This window comes from Mus musculus, chromosome 14 (genome assembly GCF_000001635.26).
Source record: "Mus musculus strain C57BL/6J chromosome 14, GRCm38.p6 C57BL/6J".
In the NCBI taxonomy this organism is placed as follows: Eukaryota; Metazoa; Chordata; class Mammalia; order Rodentia; family Muridae; genus Mus; species Mus musculus.
In genome coordinates, this window is record NC_000080.6 from 75,771,156 (window position 1) to 75,789,657 (window position 18,502).

General features: G+C 46.6%; 1 protein-coding gene across 3 annotated transcripts in view; it reads right to left on the minus strand.

Annotated features, from left to right (window-relative positions):
- The window catches only part of Slc25a30 (solute carrier family 25, member 30), a 29,504-nt gene extending 13,622 nt beyond the window's left edge, over window positions 1-15,882 (minus strand). For 2 of the 3 annotated variants that reach the window (XM_006519456.4, XM_006519455.4), the window contains exons 1-4: window positions 15,770-15,859; window positions 5,841-5,971; window positions 3,840-3,987; window positions 284-378 (exon numbers count right to left, since the gene is read on the minus strand). In XM_006519456.4, the coding sequence (XP_006519519.1) occupies window positions 284-378; window positions 3,840-3,987; window positions 5,841-5,904 (307 nt within the window). In that variant the 5' untranslated portion in view covers window positions 5,905-5,971; window positions 15,770-15,859. Of the gene's footprint in view, window positions 1-283; window positions 379-3,839; window positions 3,988-5,840; window positions 5,972-15,769 lie in introns of all 3 variants that reach the window. The other variant, NM_026232.3, reaches the window with a different exon arrangement.
- Between the last annotated feature and the right edge of the window lie 2,620 nt (window positions 15,883-18,502).

The window sequence follows — 18,502 nt, forward strand, 5'->3', positions numbered from 1 at the left end:
GATCAGGCGCCCTCTTCTGGCTGTGCAGACAGAACATTGTATACACAATAAATAAATCTTTAAAAAAAAAAAAAAAAGCAAATGACTAAAACATTTGTACAAACAGCTCCTCACACACGTTCTCCGGCTTGGCTCAGTATGAGCAGTTTGTTTACTCTTTGTACCCAGTCTTTTCTTTACTGGTAGAAAATTAACCAAATAATTGAAAACTCATTCCAAAATGTCTGGAACAAAGCAACCAACAACCCACTGACTCTCTGCAGGTGGACAGGGGGCCGCTCACCTTCTGGGCGTTCCACAGCTAACCGCTTCAGGCTCTGGTACGTGCCGATCTTGATGGTTCCATAGGAGGCCTGGCGCAGCATTGCGGGTGCAATCCTGTCATGTGGGCATGCAGACAGATGAAAGCCAACCTACGCATCAGAAACCCTCAGAGGGACCCCTGCGCGCCTCCCCCTCACTCCATGCAAAGGCAGACACTACGGCTAGAATGTTTTTTTTTAATTTTACTTTTCCGGTTTGCTCTTTTGAGACAGGGTGTCTCTGTAGCCCTGCTGTCCTGGAGCCCCATATGTAGGCTGTGCTGGCCTCCAGGGCACCTGCCTCTACCTCCCTCCTGTTGGGATTAAATCCATGCACCACCACACCCAGCTTAAAATGAATATCTTCACATTTAAAAAGATGTTAAGAAAAGCACACTTGGGTCTTGAAATCAGAGGTAATTATTACGTCCCTAAGTGGAAGCCTGAGGCCCTACTTAACCTGAGGAAAATGCCAATGTGGGGTCAGTTTGCCCGCTCAAGTAAAACGCATAAACATTCCTTGCAAAGAACTCGGGAAGGCGGGTACCACCTGAAGAACACACATAGTTATTTCCTGCCCCTCTAAGTTTTTCCAATAGGATACACAATTCAAGCCAGAATTAACAAACACAAGACATAGTTCTCCATCCTGGATACCACCCTCCCATCTCTAGGAGGCTGTCTTAGTCAGGGTTTCTATTCCTGCACAAACATCATGACCAAGAAGCAAGTTGGGGAGGAAAGGGTTTATTCAGCTTACACTTCCACATTACTGTTCATCACTAAAGGAAGTCAGGACTGGAACTCAAGCAGGTCAGGAAGCAGGAGCTGAGCAGAGGCCACGGAGTGACGTCCCTTACTGACTTGCTTCCTCTGGCTTGCTCAGCCTGCTTTCTTATAGAACCCAAGACTACCAGCCCAGAGATGGTCCCACCCACAAGGGGCCTTTCCCCCTTGATCACTATTTGAGAAAATGCCTTACAGTTGGATCTCATGGAGGCATTTCCTCAACTGAAGCTCCTTTCTCTGTGATAACTCCAGCTGTGTCAAGTTGACACAAAACTAGCCAGTACAGAGGCCAGCCTGTGGCGTGCTTAGCCCATGTTATCTTTCAAACCCAGGACAGAAACAAAAGCTGAGGTGCCTACTTAACATACCCAAACAGTCCTGGCCTCCAGCTTCTCCCAGCATTCCTTAGTCCCTGAGTGTTAGAGACTATGGCTGGCAGACCCTGCTCTACCTTGGGCTCTCCAGCCCAGGGCCTGGGTTGCCTTACCCCGAAGGCTCTTCCCCATATAATCCAGACATCTTGGTTACTCGCCCCTTTTTGTACCTCTACCCTTTAGGCCTTTGCACCTGGTTCCCTTGCCCTCCCCTCCCAGGGCCCAGCTCAGTCTGGCCGTGCCCACTCTGGGCTCTCCCAGATGTCTCTGATACTGTTTAAGCTCTTCTCCGACACATCTACCATAAACTCTCTTCTCTACCAGACCTGGGAGCAGTCAGGGCCTTTCCTTCCCGCTTCATTTCTTTTTTTCATTCACCCCCTAGCCCCTTGTTCTACATTTCCTACCTCCTCCTATATTATAGCCTGGGCTCCCCCTCACCAAGGCGGCCAGTGTCCACATAGCATCTCATATAGCCTTTGCAGCAGCACCTCGTCTACACCACAGCTGCATACATGCCCTCTGGGAGGCCCCCCAGGACCCTGTCTCCTTTCTCTCTTTCCTCTACACACCTCCCAGCCCATCCACTCCCATGGTGTCATGCTCATCCTAACAGGTGATTCCTAGAGCCACATTCCAACCAGTTCTGACCAGTTCCCAGCTGCTGTCTAGCTCTTCAGTTTAGATATCCCATACATGCCCACATTCAATGTCCTGCATTGAGCTCACTCCCTCCTTCTCTGCATCAGCTCTCCTCTTCTGTCTCCTGTGGGGATGGGGGTGACGTGGGGGTTATAGCTACACACTAGTGACTGCCAGGAGTCCAGGCCTTAGTGTTTATTTCCTCCCTTCTCACTACCTCTCCTACCCGGGGACCTCATAAGAAAGTCACACAATGCTGCTGGGCCTGCAGGAGACCTGCTCAAGGCACTCTTCCTATAAAAAGCTCTACCTCAGCCCTCGCTCGTCACAGGCGTTGCAAACGAAAGTGTTGATAGGCACCAGGCAGATGCCAAGGATGAGTGAGCAGCCTCAGCCCAACTGTGCACGCATTTGCCGGGCCTCAAGGTCAGATAAGGCAGAGAAAATATCAACTGTAGCTACTACTGTCACAGTGAGTGGGTCCGGGCCTGCTGGAGCTTTCCTTTCTCTTGTTTTCATGCACAATTAAACATTTTTAAAATATTGACTTGGCTGAGCACAGTGACACATGCCCCTAATCAGGAAGCTAAGGCAGGGGAATCATTTGAGCCATGAGTTCAAGGCAGCCTAGGCAACACAGCAAGGCCTTCTCTATGAATGAATGAATGAATGAATGAATGTCTTGGCTGGATTTAAAAGCAAAGACCTCTGTGGACTGATGAGTCCATGGAGGGGCTGAGGGCCACCTGTGTGGGACAGGTGCTTGGCAGGGCATAAAGCTGTCCATTTTCTGATGCTCTAACACTCTGGCTTCATTTCTTGCTATTCACCAACTCCCAACCATCTCCATGCTGGAATACTTGCTATTCGTAGAACTGCAATGCTGCCTAGCTGTATGTGAACACCCCACTCTCACCCCTTTGCCTGCCTCATTCTTCTTGAACTTTCAGGGTCTGATTCTGTGCCTCCTACATGGAGTGACTTTCCTGAACAGCTCCACCTCCCTGCCCTCAATAGTGTGGGACAGACACCAGATACCTCTGTAATCCCATTTCCACATGTGCAGCCCCTATCGGTGACAGTTCTACATTCACAAATGTATGATCTACACTCATGCTCGCCCCTCTCTATGCTATGAGAAAGGCTGATGCTTACAGACCACATCTCACAGACACCCTTCCAGCAGACCTCCAGGAGGCCAACTGCTGGGAGGGGGAAAGGAAAAGGAGAGAGCAGCAAGCCACCCCACCCCATCCCACCTCGCCACTGCAAATGACCCCACACAGGAGCAGGACCCTAAGCATCTACTGACAGTTCAGTCTTCTACAAGGCATCAGCCTCCCGGACTGTGGTACCATGATTGCTGCCCCTGGACCTTTAGCCTAGGGTCACTTCGCCAGTTTCTAGGTAGTTCAGTATCTACCGTTCAATTGTTCCCTGAAGCCTTCAATAGTCCCTTAAGGCCCATCATTTAAACCATCAAGGGTGTTGTGTTCCCTGCAAAGAACTCTGATATATAGGTCAAGTCTTTTCTTGCTCACTTTCCCATCAGTAGCTTAATGAATTTAAAAGTGTTTGCAAGCCTTAACCACAAGCTGATATTTTTATCATGGTAAAAACCTAGATACTTGAGAATAACTAATGTTCATCTTCTCCCTCTATGAAGGTGATGCGTTAAGCATGCACTTCAAAGGGCCCACAGTTAGACACAAACACCCAGACGTTTACTCACCCTGAATACAGCGCCTTCAGGCCTTCTTCTCGGCCTATCCTCATCAGCGCGTGCAGCATGCCTCGGTACCTGATCTCTCGGAAGTTGGCATCATTTGTCTGGCCTTGAATCTGAAGCCGTGTCTTAGTTAAATCAATTGGAAATGTGCCTTAAAATGTAAAAGAAAAAGAATCTCCCTGAAATAAGAAATAGCCAAGCTGGGGAAATAGTTCGCTTGATAACACATTTCCCTTACAAGCATGGAGACCTGGATTTGATTCCCAGACTCCACATTAAAAAGGCTGAGCATGGTGGAACACACTCTGGGGAGGTGGAAACGGGCTGGCTTACTGACCACGTGGCCAAGCCTACCTAGCAAGTTCCAGGGTATTGAGAGACCTGTCCAGAAAAAAATAGGTGGACCCAAGGAATGACTGCCAAGGTTGCCTGCTGGCTTTCTAGAACTCAGGAAGCCGAGAGAAGGTTAAGAGTTCGAGGCCAGCTATACAGCAACATCTTGTCTCAAAAAAAAAAAAAAAAAAAAGCAAAGAGTGGGCAAAAAAAAATTAACAAACTCAAAAAATGACTCAACACCATTTGTTGTTTTTGTTCTGGGAGCTAGTTCATGTTGCCCAGCTGAGTCTGAAACCTGCTATAGCTAAAGCTGACCCTGAACTCCCGATCTGCCTTCCCCTCCCTCCCACAATGCTGGTTTGCAGGCATGTGCCACCATACTCAGTTAAACATTTATTTATTATGTCTATCTTTTTATAAAGCTGAGTGAGGAGGCAGAACTGCCACAGAACACGGATAAACAAAATCATTTACACGAAGAGGAAATCCACTTACAACCCCAAATAGTCTTTATGCAAAAAAAAAAAAAAAAAGGCTAGGACTGTGTTCAGTGACTGAACAGAGGTTTTAAAGTTTAAGGAAATTTCTTTGATAAATGAAATCGGATGAGGCAGGTAAGAGTGCTTAATACTGCAGGGCGTGGTGGCACGCCTTTAATCCCAGCACTCGAGAGGCAGAGGCAGGCCGGTTTCTGAGTTCGAGGCCAGCCTGGCTTACAGAGTTCCAGGACAGCCAGGGCTGCACAGAAAAACCCTGTCTCAACAAAAGAGTGCTTAATACTGACCTGACCAGTTACCCAAACATAGACTCCATGTATGTACTGCATCCTCAAACAGTAACCTGGCTCACAAAGTCCAGGTTAACGCATTCAGGGACAGGAATCAGCCTTTTAAATTCCATCATCCATGCATAGAAAGCTGACCAGCATTAGTGAGTGGTGATCCATGCGCCCTGCAAGTCAACTGAGCGAACGGAAGGTCCAAGCCAGAAGCCAAGCAGTTAGCAAGTGCTTGATAAAACAGCACACACCCAGGAGCCAGGCAATCGGATGCAGGAGCCAGGCAATCGGATGCAGGAGCAATGCAATCAGATGCAGGAGCAAGGCAATCGGATGCAGGAGCAATGCAATCAGATGCAGGAGCAAGGCAATCAGATGCAGGAGCAATGCAATCGGATGCAGGAGCAATGCAATCGGATGCAGGAGCAAGGCAATCAGATGCAGGAGCAATGCAATTGGATGCATAGCAGTGCACTCAGATACAGAACCCAACTGATGGAGTCAGGATGGGATGGAGGTGATGCACAAAGTTTGCAATGGAGCGTCAATCAGCTCAGGTTCAGAGAAGGCCCTGGAGCATGCCAAACTTCTTGCAGCCAAATGGATTTTCAGCGGCAAAGGGGAGAAAGGGGCAAGGGAACAGTGTCCGATCAACCCAGATGGGAGTCATAAAATGGGTCAACTTTCTCCCTAGTGCACTTTAAACCCAAAGTTGCTAATAAGTAGCCAAAATCACTGAGCCGTCTAAAAACATACCCAAAGAGGCACGTCTAGATATGGAGGGTGTGAGTTCACAAGCCTGCACTTGAACACCGTGCACACCAAACACAGAACCTGACAGCCACCACATCCCTCAGGCAAAGCTTCAGAGTCAGAGTCCGGGCTCTTACCGCATTCTGCTGTGATGGAGGCCAGCCCTCCATACACAAAGGGCTTCCAGTTGAGGGCTGACATTTTCACTGTCTAGTCGTCTTAGAGTTATTCAAGCATTGCCTCCTACAGGTTTGCCTCCGGGTTTGTTCTAGATACAAAAGGGAAAACTATTCAAAACCATAAGGTCTTCGTCACTGTCCCAATGCTGTGCAGAGACACCGTGACCAAGGCAACTCTTATAAAAGACAGCATTTAACTGGGGCTTGCTTCCAGTTTCAGAGGTTCAGTCCATCATCATCATGGCAGGAGCAGGGCTGCAGGCATGGCACTGGAGCAGCAGATCAGAGGCATCTTCTGATCTGCAAGCTAAGATGGAGACTGGGCCTGGCATGAGCTTTTGAAACGCCAAGGCCCAACTCCAGTGACACACCTCCTCCAACAAGGCTGTATCTCCTAACCCTTCTAATCCTATCACACAGTTCCACTCCCTGGTGACTAAGCATTCAAATCAATGAGCCTTTGGGGACCATCCTTATTCACACCACCACAGAGAACTCCCCACATAGGCAGCTTCTGCTCCAAACTCTTATCCCTAGGCTTGATTCAGAGAATGCCCCCCAAACAACCCTACTACCAACAACTGAGACAAACCTTGCCTTACTAAAGCAGAGCCTCTGTGTCCTAGGCTCTGTGGTGGTTTGAGTAAAAATGGCCCCAATAGGCTCATAGGGAGTGGCACTATTAGGAGGTGTGGCCTTGTTGGAGGAAGCTGTCACTACAGGTGGGCTTTGAGGCTTCAAAAGTTCAAGCCAAGCCCAGTAGTTCATTGCCTCTTCCTGCTGCCTGCCAATCCAGATGTAGAACTCTCAGCTCCTTCTCCTGCACCATGTGTGCCTGTGTGCCACCACACTTCCCGCCAGGATGATAATGACTACACCTCTGAACTGTCAGCCATTCTCAATTAAATGTCTTCCCTTACAAGAGCTGCCATAGTCATGGTATCTCGTCACAGCAGTAAAACTCTAAGACAGGCCCCAAATGGGCAATCTTACTTCTTCAGGAGCCTTAACCTACATTCTTCCAGGCTGACACACCCTGATGCGTGTTTGCACACTCAGCACAGTACATGGGAGGCTGCCTTCTAGCCAGTCTTACTTACCGTAGATCTCTTAGTTTCTCGTGCAATAAATATTTACTATTCATTTACCACCGTCTTAGTGACTCCCTCAGGGGTAACATCAGACGCCTGAGGAATACTCGAGTTGGAAACCACTCTGAACCTAAATTAAATGAGTTTGTCCTTAGCATGAACACAACCCTCTTTGAGTGTGCACTCAGTGAATGTCAGCTCACTCTCTCCATGCTGTGTTACAAGCACAGAGGAAGCTGGGCATGCAGGAAAGGACAGGGCAGACCTTGGTGAAAATGCACTTTGTTCCTGTTAGCCTCCCATGCTAAACATTGTTTGCACCACCATCACAAGAGCAGCCATCCCAACAAATTAAGAGTATAGACTTAATTATATTTACTTTTGGACAATTTCCTGTATGTATATGTATGCATACATAATGCACTGTGATTATATTCATCCTTCACCCCAATTATCCTCTTCTCCCTTTCCCTTCTTCCCACTCAGTTTCCCAGTGGCTACACCATTAAGAAAAAAAAATGACACCCCCTCCTCCAGCAACCATTACTAGTCACTAGTTATTGAGTTCATTATCTCCTCCTCTACAGAGACAGAGAACCCAATCTAGTGAGTACCTATAAAGTCCACATGCCTATGGCGCAGCAGCAATGCCATGTCTGGATGGCAGTGTTTCATGATATTCCTCTCCATCCTCTCACTGGCCCAGAACTGACTGATTCAGCCAGGGTGGCTCGCCACAGAGTCCGGGGATCCATCTGTCTCCAGTTCTCCCCACACTGGGACTGCAAGTGTGCATCACTACACCTGGCTGTTTAAATGTGTTTGGGAGATCAAACTCAGATCCTTGGCAAGCATTCTACCAGCTGAGCTCCCTCCCTGCCCCTCCGCACTATAAACCAAGTCACTGAAATGGACTGATGACTCTCACCATGCTCTCGAGCCCTCCAAAACTCTCATTACCCCAAACTCTCATGACACCCCCTCCTCCAGCAACCATTACTAGTTACTAGTTATTGAGTTCATTATCTCCTCCTCTACAGAGACAGAGAACCCAATCTAGTGAGTATCTGCCCACTGTCTACATGACTGGTCTTCAGGGGCTTGATGCTATATACCCATCAAGCAACTGTGTGGTACCTGGGCTTCCTTAGAAGTTCTTCGCCCATGAGTGAAGCCCAAGCATCTATGCTGTTTCTGTAACTCAGTAAACTCAACAAAGGCTGGCCTCAAGGGCCCTGTGCTCTAAATTTCTGCTTATAATGGCTGTTCTGCAATGGTGACGTTACAGATGCTTCTTTTCAATCATCTGTTACGAGTGCTTTTCTTAAAAAAAAAAAAAATCAGTGACTTTTAAGCTGTTCTTTTTTTTTTTTAAAGATTTATTTATTTTATGTATGTGAGTACACTGCAGCTGTCTTCAGACACACCAGTGGTTGTGAGCCACCATGTGGTTGCTAGGAATTGAACTCGGGACCTCTGGAAGAGCAGTCAGTGCTCTTAACTGCTGAGCCATCTCTCCAGCCCAAGTGTTTTTCTATAATATATAAAACTAGATGTATGTGGATGGGATTTCTGCACATACACACATATGCACACATAACACATATATACACACAAACACAGCCAGCAAATGTTTATGGAAAGTGAATAATTTACTGGCTAGAGAGATGGCTCAGTGGTTAAGTGCACTGGTTGTTCTTCCAGAGAACCTGAGTTCAATTCCCAGCCCCCACACGGCAGCTCACAACTGTTTCTAACTCCTATTCCAGGGGATCCAACACCCTCACACCGACACACAGGCAGACGAAACACCAATGTACATTTAAAAATAAAAATAAACATTCTTTAAAAGTTAACTTTAATTTTTAGAAATTAACTACACAACCATCATACCCTCATGCTCTGTCACTAATTAACTTTCTAGTTTCCTGTTGCTATTTCTGAGCTATCTTTAGTTCTATCTGTGTTAATATTAAGTATTTTTCCCCTCGGGATTGGCTTGTTTTGTTTTTGAGGCAGTCTCCTATGCCAGGCTGACCAGGAACTTACTGTATAGACAGGGACAGCTCTGAGCTTCTGATCCTCCTGATTCCTGGGATTATAAGCAGCATCACTCCATGTGGCTTTACGCAGTGCTGAGGACCAAGCCCAGGGTTTCATGCATGCTAGGTGTGACAACTACTCTTGGTTGTCACCTTTACCCACCTGGGAAGGGGAAGGTAACCTCTATTGAGAAGGTGGCCTGTGGGTATGTCTGTGGGACATTTTCTTGATGACTACTTGATGTGAGAGGGTCCAAGCCTGCTGTGAGCAGTACCATCATCTCTAGGTAGGTGGGCCTGAGCTGCATAAGAAAGCAGCTGAGTGTGAGCCTGGATGCCGGCCACTAGCAGTGCTCCTCTGTGATTCTGCCTATACTTCCCGAGGGTGGACTACATGCAGCCTGTCAGAGGAAAGCATTCCCTCCCCAAGTTGCTTTTGGGAGTATTTTTCTTAAAGCAACAGAAAAGAAACAAGCCCAAAAATTGGTACCAAGAGTGGGGTGTCGTTTTAGAGGGGGAAGGCTATGGAAATGGTTAGAATCTGGGACTGCTGAGTACTCAGATTTTAATACACAGTTGCTGTGGGAGCTTAGATGATAACACAGACAATGGAGGTCTGGCCTGTGACATTTCAGAGGGTCACAAAGACTCTATTGGGGTCTTCATGATATTTTGGATTAGGAATCTGTGGATGCTGACCAGCTGAGGCTAAAGAAGCAGCTTGACTAACAAGTGACCAGTGTCACCAAAGCCAAAGCTTTTTACTTTCCTGAGACAACTGATGCTGGTCAGCCGGGACTAAAGAACCAACTGTGATTGATTCATGAGATCAGCCTCACTGAAGTGAACTCTTCTGGGAGTTACTTCTTTAGGGTCAGCACACAAGCTGTGGTCCGGAAGGGCCAAGGGTGCATCTCAGGCTGCTGGCTGGAAGTCGGCAACATCTAAGGATCACCTACCTGGTTCTAGTTTTGAAAACACGAGAAAGGCAAGACTGAAGGGGTCATAGAGAAAAGCTGAGGCTACGTAACAACCAAGAGAGGCCGCTGGTGAAAGTCTAGCCTCCACTTCAGTGGAGACTCTGGGATACTGGAGATGCCAGGCGTGTGGAATGTGTGCCAAGGGCAATGGCAAACGTGGGCTGGAGGGGGTCTGAGTCTACTCGACAAGCTGTGCGCTGCAGAAAGCACAGCTGGAGAGGTGGGACTGCCAGAGTGTTGGGGAACAGAGGATGGTGAGTGGAGCCCAGATGCCGGACACTGAGCTATAGGATCTGGATTTTGGTTTTGCTTACACTTGACTGTAACTGTGTCCTCCTCCTTTAGGAATAACACAGTAAATAATTTGGTTTGGGTTTTGGTTGTACAGGAGCCCACAGTTAAAGAGAGTTTGAACTTTTGAAGAGATAGTAAACTTTTAAAGTGTTATGGTTTTTAAAAGATTGTTATACCTTATTACAAAGAACAACAACAACAACAACAAAGCCAGAAAGCCAAGCCCAGAGTGGTGCCACAGAACTTTTTGTGGGAGGCAGAGATAAATGGATCTCCGTTGAGTTCAAGGCAAGCCTGGTCTAACGTGAGTTCCAGGACAGTCGGAGCAGAGAAGCCCTGTCTTGAGAAACTAGAAAAGGAACAAACAAATAAACATAAAGAACCAGAAAGCATCCAAACAACAAAAAAAAAGGTCTCGCTGAAGGCTGGGTCTGCCAGCAGGTGTGGTCCAGGCTGTGCTGACCACAGCAAACTGACAGAGCTCCAGTTATCGTGGGCTGTAACCTGTGTTCAGCTAACAAACCCATTCCTGTCTACGCTCCCCTGTAGAGGAGCGTCCCATTCGTATCTCCAACCTTCATGTGGGGAGTGATTTTCTGAGAACCCCAACTCTACATAGTGAAGACCAAGATGGAGACAGACAGATGTGTCTCAACTTGAGAACTGGCTTTACAGCTTTGCAGACAGCCAGAGTCCGGCGGTGGCTGTAGGTCATCTCCAACCACGCCTCACGTTTCGTCATACACTCGAAGTCAGACTGAAACCCACTGGCCAATTCTCTTTGCTGCATCATAAGCACAACACTGACATCAGCTGTCATTCAAATATTTGATGTCGGGCATTGCTATACATTTTCCACACAAAGGACTTGAAGCAACAAGCCTCCGAAAAGCAACTCTTCAGTCAGGATGAGGCATTGCAGCTGGTGTCTCTCTGAAGGACTGCGTGATCTTTCCTCTTCAGAATATTTTGCAGTCAAACAGTATCTTCCAAAGCTGTTAAATACACATGCCTGTGTGTGTGCTTACTAAAGACTGAGGGGTGTATCTTGGTGACAGAGTACTTAGCAAGCATGTAGAAAGCTAAGGGTTATATATATGAAAGTATCTATACAAAAAAACTCAAAATTTCTCCCTACACTTAAGATATATACTGTTACCCATTCTATTATACCATCTCTTCTATGATAATGAGCATTTATTTCCACCTGAACTTATTTGTACAACTGTAAAGAGAGGCCATTAAAGCACAGAACTTACAGGAAGTAAAATTAATAGGATTACATGAAATTCAAAGGCTTCTTTGCATAAAGAAAACAGTGAAGAGGTAGCTTACAGAAGAGGGTGGGGCATAGGAACCTTTGCCAACTACACATGAGACAAGGGATTAACAACCAGGACATATAAGGAGCTGCAGGTAAATGCAAATTAGGACTGCTTTGAGCTGGGCATGGAGCCACATGCCTTTAATCCCAGCACTCTGGAGGCAGAGACAGGTGGATCTCTGTGAGTTCAATGGCCAGCCTGGTCTACATAGTTCCAAGACAGTCTGAGCTACCTAGTGAGACCCTGTCTTGAAAAAAAAACCAAAAACAAAATAAAAAAATAAAACTGCTTTGAGGTTCCATCTCACTGCAGACAGAATGGCTGTCACCAAGAAAACAAATGAGGGTCACAAGATGGCTCAGGAAAAGTACCTGTCACCAAGCCTGACAACCTGAGTTCAGTCCTAGAGAGCCACAGGACACGTGACTTCTGAAAGCTGTTCTCAGACTCTGCACCTGTGCTGTAGGTTATCTCACGCATGTGACCTCATGTACACGGACACACACACTCACACACACACATACACACACACACACACACTCACACACACTCACACACACACATACACACACACACACACTCACACACACTCACACACACACTCATCCACACTCACATACTCACACACACTCACACACACTCACACATACTCTCACACACACACACACACACACTCACACACTCACATACACACAAATTAATTGATTTTAAAAAGATGGCAAATACTGGTGAGTATGACCTTAAAAGGAAAATATCACTCCCTGCTGGTAGAAATGTAAATTTGTGCAGCCACTATCAAATTAAATATGGAGGGAGTTCTTTAATTTAAAAAAAAAAAAAAAAAGCTGAGCAGACAGATCTCCGAGTTCAAGGATAGCTGGGCTACAGAGCGAGCTCCAGGGCAGCCAGGATTACACAGAGAAACCCTGCCTCAAAAATCAAAAGAAGAAAAAGAACTCCCATATGGTCCAGTTTAGGTATATACCCAAACAATTCCACGTTAACACACCACAGAGACACACGCACATTCATGGTCTATTCACAATACCTTGGGGCACAGAGTACACCTAGATGTCCATCAGCGGATGAATGGATATAGAAAATGTGTTCCACGACTAACATGGTAGCACTCACTTTCCCTCCCAGTACTTGGGAGGCAGAGGCATGTCAATCTCTGTTAGTTCAAGGCCAGCCTGCTCTACATATCAAGTTCTAGGCTAGCCAAAACTACATAGTGAGGCCCCAAAATACCTAGCTCCATAAGGAATATCAAAAATACCAAAAATAAATTAAAAATAAAAATAAGTGATCCACATATATGTCTTAGCTAGGGTTTTACTGCTGTGAACAGACACCACGTCCAAGGCAACTCTTCTAAGGACAACATTTAATTGGGGCTGGCTTACAGGTTCATAGGTTTAAATGAAATCAGGTTCAGTCCATTATCATCAGGGCATCTTCCAGGCAGGCATGGTGCAAGAGGAACTGAGAGTTCTACATCTTCATCTAAAGGCTGCTAGCAGAATACTGACTTCCAGGCAGCTAGGATGAGGGTCTTAAAGCCACAGTGACACACCTACTCCAACAGGGCCTCACCTCCTAACAGTGCCACTCCCTGGGCCAAGCATATACAAACTGTGACAATATACAACAGAATTTTATGCAGCCACAAGAAAAAATGAAATCACGGCATTTGTGGGAAAATGTATACAACTGAAAGTCACTATATAAAGGAATATAAGTTAGGGGGCTGTTGAGATGGCTCAGCAGTTGAGAGCACCGACTGCTCTTCCGAAAGTCCCGAGTTCAAATCCCAGCAACCACATGGTGGCTCACAACCATCTGTAATGGGATCTGACACTCTCTTCTTGAGTGTCTGAAGACAGCTACGGTGTACTTACATATAATAATAAATAAATAAGTCTTTTTTTAAAAAAATAGAATATAAGCTAGACTCCAAAAGACAAACATTCCATGTTTTATGTTCATAAATATATGTGTATGGGCTGGTGAGATGGCTCAGTGGGTAAGAGCACCCGACTGCTCTTCCGAAGGTCAGGAGTTCAAATCCCAGCAACCACATGGTGGCTCACAACCATCCATAACAAGATCTGACTCCCTCTTCTGGAGTGTCTGAGGACAGCTACAGTGTACTTACATATAATAAATAAATAAATATTAAAAAAAAAGAAAAGAGATTAAAAAATAAATAAATAAATAAATATATGTGTGTATTTGTAAGTGTATGTGTACGGATCATGTTACTAGGAAGACAGTCATGAGAAAGGAGGAAAAGACCTTCGGAGAGAAAGGAAACAGCTGATGGACTAGAAAGTAGAAGGGCCGGGGCCTAGCAAACACAGAAGTGGATGCTCACAGTCAGCTAATGGATGGATCACAGGGCTCCCAATGGAGGAGCTAGAGAAAGTACCCAAGGAGCTAAAGGGATCTGCAACCCTATAGGTGGAACATTATGAACTAACCAGTACCCCGGAGCTCTGGACTCTAGCTGCATATGTATCAAAAAATGGCCTAGTCGGCCATCACTGGAAAGAGAGGCCCATTGGACACACAAACTTTATATGCCCCAGTACAGGGGAACGCCAGGGCCAAAAAATTGGGAATGGGTGGGTAGGGAAGTGGGGGGGGGAGGGTATAGGGGACTTTTGGGATAGCATTGGAAATGTAATTGAGGAAAATACATAATAAAAAATATTTTAAAAAATGAGAAAAAAAAGAAAGTAGAAGGGCTCTAACTGGGCAGGCAGTCGATGGAGGGAGGGGGCGGGTGGGTAGGATGAGAAACAAAGCTATGAAGTCAGTGTGATGAAACTCACTGCTTTGTACGATTATTCTTTAAAATTGGCACTGCTAGTACTTCTGCGGGCTCTCCAAGTTCCTCTTATATAATTAATAAATCATTTTCATTTTGGTCTGTTCTTTCAGTGTACAGTCTTAAACCGTAATCACATACTCTTCCCTTCGTGTTCTCATAAATCTCTCCCCCATTACACTGTCTTTTCATAAGCCTTTCCTATTCCTATTCTTCATTAAAAGCACACAGTGAGGGGCCGAGAGATGGCTCAGCCTGTTCTTCCAGAGGACCAGGGTTCGATTCCCACTATCCACATCAAGTGGCTCACACCTGCTTAGAACTCCTGTTTTAGAGAATCTGATGCATTCTGACTTCCAAAAGTACTTCGCATATAAACTCACAGACACATAAATAAGACTGGGTGAATCTTTTTTTAAGTGTACAGGTAAAAAAAAGAAAAAACCAAACTCAACACATACTTATGAAATATGGTGTTTTAAAAACATTTTAGAAATAGTACCATTTTTTCACGAGATAATTAAGCCCATGTTACAAAAGTTGGCAGTGCCACTGCTAAGATCTAAATCCATGCCTTTCAGCTTCACACTAACACATCTCCGAATGTAGAATCTACAAGGGCGTTCGTTCTAGCATTGTTTTGCTATTCTTAGGCAAGAACAATCCTGACTACTGAGTGTTTTGCCTGAAATTACACCTAAAAAGCCTTTAAAACGCATTAGCACGTTAACTTTTCGAGCAATTCATTTGACAGGTTCTTGCGAACTCGCAAGCAGCAACCTAGCTTGTTGTTTCACGAGCAATTTGTGTGTGTGTGTGTGTGTGTGTGTGTGTGTACGCGCGCGCCCCATTACCTTAAAGAAAATGGACATTGTTTATTAACCGCCTATTTAGCAACGCTGATGATTGAACCCGGGACCCTGTATACAATAAATAGCTCAACCACTGAGCAACATCCCCAGCCCTACACCAGCAATTCAATGGATGAAGAGCCCTATCCCGGGTACTGAGCTCGCGGGTGCTGAAGCTGCACCGTCTCTGCCCACGGATGGGAGGGGCGCACACCGGTGGGAGGAAGAAGTGTCGCAGCAAAGGGTGCAACCCTTGAGCCTCCCGGACGCCCCCCTCAGCCATCCTCCGCAGATCCCGCAGAACCACTAGAACCCGGGAGCGAGCCCGGGTCCCAGAGCGAGCCCGGGCTCCGGAACCTCGTACCCACCGAACCCCAGCCCGCGAACCCCAGCGCACTTCAGCCCGGAGCAAACCCGCCGCAGCGGTTCTCTGGCCAGGTCCACAAGGCAGCAGCGCGGCCGGGAACTCACCCCGCGGCGGAGCTCCTCCTGCTACTCCTCGGAGCCAGTGCAGCCGCCTGGGAGCACCTCGGTGCGGGAGCGGAAGAAAAGGCCGCCGAACGGCGGGCGCGGCCCAAGCCGGGAACGGCTCCGCCCGCTTCTCGCCCGGACACGCCCACACCACGTTCTCATTGGTCACTGTCGACACCGGCTCCCTCAAGGCCACGCCTCCAGCCACAGCCAAGGAGACCCAGGAAGAGCGGGTCCCAGAAGCAACCAGACTGGGGTTCTCAGGCTCTCACTGCTGGGAACCGAGCTGCGGGCTGCTCGCTGCTCCCCACTGCCTTCGGTCTGTGAAGGGGAAGCCGGGAAGCCACAGACTCTTCTTCAGAGGGGCTTCTCCGTGTCTCCCAGAACCTCGGCAGTCGCAAAGAATCATCTTGCGTTCACTGTTTTTAACATAGAGCTTTATAATTTGAAATGTGCTGACTGAAAACTGAGAGCCCAGACTCACCAACGCTAGCATTTCGCAACTCTTGCATTCTTTCTGTGTCTATTCCTTTCACACCGAACTCTTGAAAAATTACCACTTATCATATACAAGAGACTGAGTACATTTTCAATCATATCCCATATAAATATGATAATATTTATATCCCCTTGCTGTCTCAAAAGGTCATCCACACATGCGCACAGGAAACTCGGGAGCTACTAAAAATCAACCCAATGCATCTGAATTCACCTCTCGTAAACTTCTTAAACCAGAGCTCTCGTTTTCTTTTTCTTTTTTTCATTAGCTATTTATTTACAATCTGACCGGAGCCTCTAGTTTCCTAAACTCTTCTTAACTTTGGCATAGTTGCGGTCCAGACCAATTGTCTTGTCAAGTTCTGGATTCGTGGGATTATTTCCTCGTGATTAAATTTAGAAACCTTTAGAACAATGGCGGATATTCACAAGACTTCCTTCATTTCTGGACATGCACTCTGCCAGTTTGTCATTGTTACCTACGGAGCAAGGTGCATAGAGCAAGATGCGGCTTGTTCAAGGTTCCTATCTCCTCAACAAAGCCCCTCCTCTTTGCATTGAAAACGGATGTGGACTGCTGGGTTTGTTTCTTGGAAGCCCTTGCTTCTGTGTCCTGGGGATGTTTTATCGTCTAGCACTCTCTGCTCTCCAGCACAATGCCTACCAGTTCTCAAAACCAGTTCTCAATAGTCCTTGCCGATTGTCCTTGGAAAGTTTTGTTATAAAGTTCTTCTGTGTGTTTCCTTTTATATTGTGTCACATAACATAAAACAGTGTAGTTGGGTTCTCTTTAGAAAAAGAACCAATATAATGACTATATTCAAAGGGGATTTATTCAGCCACCTCACATGATATGGTCTGGGTAGTCAGTCCAAGGATGGCTGCCTGCAATGTGAAAAGGCTGGGGGACCTGGCAGCTGCTCATACCAGCAGCCTGGGTGCCTCAGTAGTCCCAATCTGATGCCAAGGCTCCTGTAGAACCAATGGCCTTCAGTCCATCTTGGAGAGCCAATGAAGCCTGGTTCTGGTGCCAGCAAAGGAATTTAGAAGCAATGACAGAAGCGCTCACTAGCAAGAGGCAAAGGCAAGCAAGCAAAGGGTTTTCCCTTGGGGCTCCTTGTATATCAGCTTCTGATAGAAGGTATTGGCCACATTCAGGGGGAGTCTTCCCACTTCAGTTTCCCTGCCCCCACACATCCCTCACAGGCATGCCTAATCTAGATAATACCTCATGGGTATCCCAGGAACCTTGATTCTAGATCTGTCAGGTTGACCATCAGTGTTACCCTCACAAACAATATGCCTCTCACCGCAGATATTTTTTAAATTGTTCTTAGGTTTAGTTATTCCTGCTTATGTTATGAATATTTCGTGTGCATGTGTGTGCAAGTGCATGTGTGTTCGTTCACGTGTGATCATGACCTCTATGGACACCACATGGATGTCTGGTGTCCACAGAAGTCAGAAGAGGGCATCAGACCCCCTAGAATAGGAGCACAGATGATTATAAGCTGCTATGTGAGTGCTGGGAACTGAACCCAAGTCCTTTAGAAGAACAGCAAGTATCCTTAACCACTGAGCCATCTCACCACCCTCCCCAGATACTTTTAAATCCCGAGTGATGGATATCTCTAATTTAGACGCCTATACCATGGGTTCCAATCTAGCCTCCTCCTTTCTCTGTCTCTTTCGTCTAAGCTAGAAAATTCCTATTCCCCTTGCATTTACACATTTATCTAGTCCTTCTGTTCTATACTCTACACAAAGCCGCTGACTCTGTGACAGGAGTGACAGTGACAGGCTAGCGACCTGTGGGCTGTGAATGAATTCACCAAAGACTAAAGGCAAAAGTGGAGTTATTAAAGTGTAATTCAAGAAAGCCATGGTAGATGAGACAGTGGGCAGAACTACCTTGACAGTGACTTTCTAAGTGTCTCTAGAGATGGGGAGTTCTATGCAGGCTGTCGGGCAGTGGTTCAATGTCCCGCCACACTGGGGTAATTGCAACTAATGCTTATCATGGTTTGCAACACCCTGACCTTGAAGTAGCCATGGCCTTGCCTGAGTCAGACCAGCACAACCACCAGTCCTAACTGGCATCCACAGTTTGCAGCTAAGGCTTGTTATGATTAACTCTTTCTGTCGAGATAATGGTCCTGCTCAGAGGCAGTGGTGACCTTGCCCTGAGCTCAGCCTGCTCTGGGGCAAAACTGCCCTGTCCATCTCCGAACGAGC